The sequence below is a fragment of the Vespa crabro genome, chromosome 2 (genome assembly GCF_910589235.1).
Source record: "Vespa crabro chromosome 2, iyVesCrab1.2, whole genome shotgun sequence".
NCBI lineage: Eukaryota > Metazoa > Arthropoda > Insecta > Hymenoptera > Vespidae > Vespa > Vespa crabro.
In genome coordinates, this window is record NC_060956.1 from 19,583,499 (window position 1) to 19,585,998 (window position 2,500).

Below are 2,500 nucleotides of genomic sequence, written 5' to 3' on the forward strand. Positions count from 1 at the left end.
TATTGGCATTGGTTGAGAGGTAACTGAACTACTGACCGATGTTGTTTTCGTTCTCGAATCATGCCTAGTTATTTGCGAATGTGGTGAACTTCGTAAAGATGTCGATATGGAGGATGTATCTGATCCACCTCTAATCGTCTTTGTATTTTTCGACAATTTTGTTGGCCATTGTGTCATAGGTATTTGACATGTAGTGGTTACCTGATGATAGTAATAATAAATTGGTAAAAAAAAAAAAAATAAAATAAAATAAAAAAGAAAAAATGATTGAAATAACGATGTATAAAGAGATAAAGAGAGACGTTTATTATCAACCTGTTGTTGTTTTAATGGCATGAGAACTACTTCTTGGGTATGCGTTTTATTGAAGTTTGTTGTTCCAATATCTTTACGCATTTCCTTCATCACGTCAACATAACTTACAACGTGATGAGTACAAACAATGAATTCTGGCTTCGAATTCCATTGGTTATACGTTATGAAGAATCTAGTTTGTAACCATATCCATTGTTGGCCTTTAGTTAGGAATCTATAGTGACAAGAGGTACCCTCGCCCTTCTGCATCACTGAAAATATCTTTCATGGCGAGGTTGACTATAAAATAGGAGATTTCATTTTATAACTTACAAGATTCGTGGCAAGTAACGACTTTATCCAAATCATCAACGTGATAATAATCGTAGCCGGATGTACCTAAAACTTCGAAAGGTAGATATCCGATAATCGGTGGAGCCCTGTGATCTAGAAACAAAAACTTCCATTCAAGACTGTGCCGAGAAGTGAATTCTGATTTGGTACTATCCATGACCGACATTTCTCGTATCAACTGCGGTGTCTGTAATCGGCCTGTTCCAACAAAAACCATTCTGCAAATAATATAATATATGCGATATATACATATATACATATATATATATATATATATATATATATATATATATCGCAAAAATTAAATAAAAAATGTATAATTAATTACTTAGTATCTGATCCACACATGTTGTTAAACCTTGTATTAGGAAGTAAATTATCCACGTTGGTATCCACGTCGGAACCTTCATTAAATATTTTATAATAATTATTTTTGAAATTCTTCCCTATGTTATGTAAATGAGTATAAAAATTAAATAAAATAAAAAAAAAAAAAAAAAGAAAAAAAAGGAGGAAAAGAAGTAATTGTACTCACGAAAATATCCAATAAATTGAACGAGCTCGTATATTGGATCCTCTTGAAAATCAAATCCACCTCTTTTGATATGACATGTAAACGATACTTGATCCTCTATATACATAAAAATGATCGGCCATTTCTAATTAATCGTCAATTAGATTTTATTATTGTTTCAAAAGATACCTTTTTTAACGGTACGTCGATCTCTGATACTATCAGGATTAAGGAGAACATTATAAAGATGAGATTGATCCTCTTGATAAGCTATATCGTATATAGTCGTATTTTCTAATTCACTTGGTAAATAACCGAGAAGAGAAGTGACGCTTTCGGAAACGTAATAAATACGTCCGTTAGATGAAAATATCATTATGAATCCGTCTAATGCCTATCATGTAAATTATAATAATAAATTAATTTTATATAAAACAAATTATATATATATATATATATATATATATATATATATATAAAATAACAAGAAGAATCGATCATTTATTATTTACTTCTAATATAAGATGAGTAAATTCTTCATTGGATAAAAATGATGGCTTCCAATCCTCTTGAATTTCATGTACTCTAGATCTTACAGCTACCTCTGTAATAGATATAATATATATACGTATATATATATACATATAATTATATTTTGAAAAAATAAAAATTTATCCTTATAAATGAATCATTTTCATTTATTAAAAAAGAAAAAAAGTAAAAAGAAAAACAAGACAAGAATTGTATTTCGTTAAACGCACCATTGTGATTCTTCAAAAATAGGATAGTGGACTTCAATACCGTAGACTTATCCATTTTTCTTGTATTCGAGCTCACCATGCTTCCGAGCTCGCTCACCAACATGTTGAATTGATCTCGGCGTTTTTTCTCGCTGAGATTACGTGACTTTCTAAAAAAAAAAAAAGAAAAAGAAAAAAAAAAAAAAAGAAGAGAATAAGAAGAAGAAAAGAAAAAAAGGGAAAAAAAGAAAATAAGAAAGGAAAAAAAATGAAAGAATAAAATGAAACGAAATTTATTTTGCATTTTATGATTATATTTCATACGTAAAAGCTTACCGTTTTGTATCATCCTTGTCATCGATATCATCGTCCATGGTATCACTGATCAATGCAAAAACATATTAATTTAATCATTATAATAATTTCTATTGATCATTAATTCTTCTAATCACCTAATGAACATTTTCGATGCATTCGAAATTGTATCGAACTTAATGTTAACAAGTTTTGTTTTTACTCTTACACGTTGGAAGGGTTATCGACCGTGTATCGACGTATACAAGAAAGAGACATCATCGTTGTGGTATACTATTACGTC

At 29.4% G+C, this 2,500-nt stretch overlaps 1 protein-coding gene across 5 annotated transcripts in view; it reads right to left on the reverse strand.

Moving 5' to 3' along the window:
* LOC124422311 (circadian locomoter output cycles protein kaput) overlaps positions 1 to 2,500 on the reverse strand; it is a 7,593-nt gene that overhangs the window by 1,955 nt on the left and 3,138 nt on the right. For 3 of the 5 annotated variants that reach the window (XM_046958605.1, XM_046958601.1, XM_046958603.1), the window contains exons 2-10: positions 2,239 to 2,283; positions 1,924 to 2,072; positions 1,675 to 1,766; positions 1,352 to 1,556; positions 1,184 to 1,279; positions 977 to 1,052; positions 628 to 866; positions 316 to 566; positions 1 to 201 (exon numbers count right to left, since the gene is read on the reverse strand). The exon at positions 1 to 201 is cut by the window's left edge and continues 246 nt beyond it. In XM_046958605.1, the coding sequence (XP_046814561.1) occupies positions 1 to 201; positions 316 to 566; positions 628 to 866; positions 977 to 1,052; positions 1,184 to 1,279; positions 1,352 to 1,556; positions 1,675 to 1,766; positions 1,924 to 2,072; positions 2,239 to 2,276 (1,347 nt within the window). In that variant the 5' untranslated portion in view covers positions 2,277 to 2,283. Of the gene's footprint in view, positions 202 to 315; positions 567 to 627; positions 867 to 976; positions 1,053 to 1,183; positions 1,308 to 1,351; positions 1,557 to 1,674; positions 1,767 to 1,923; positions 2,073 to 2,238; positions 2,284 to 2,354 lie in introns of those variants that run through there. The other 2 variants (XM_046958604.1, XM_046958606.1) reach the window with 2 other exon arrangements.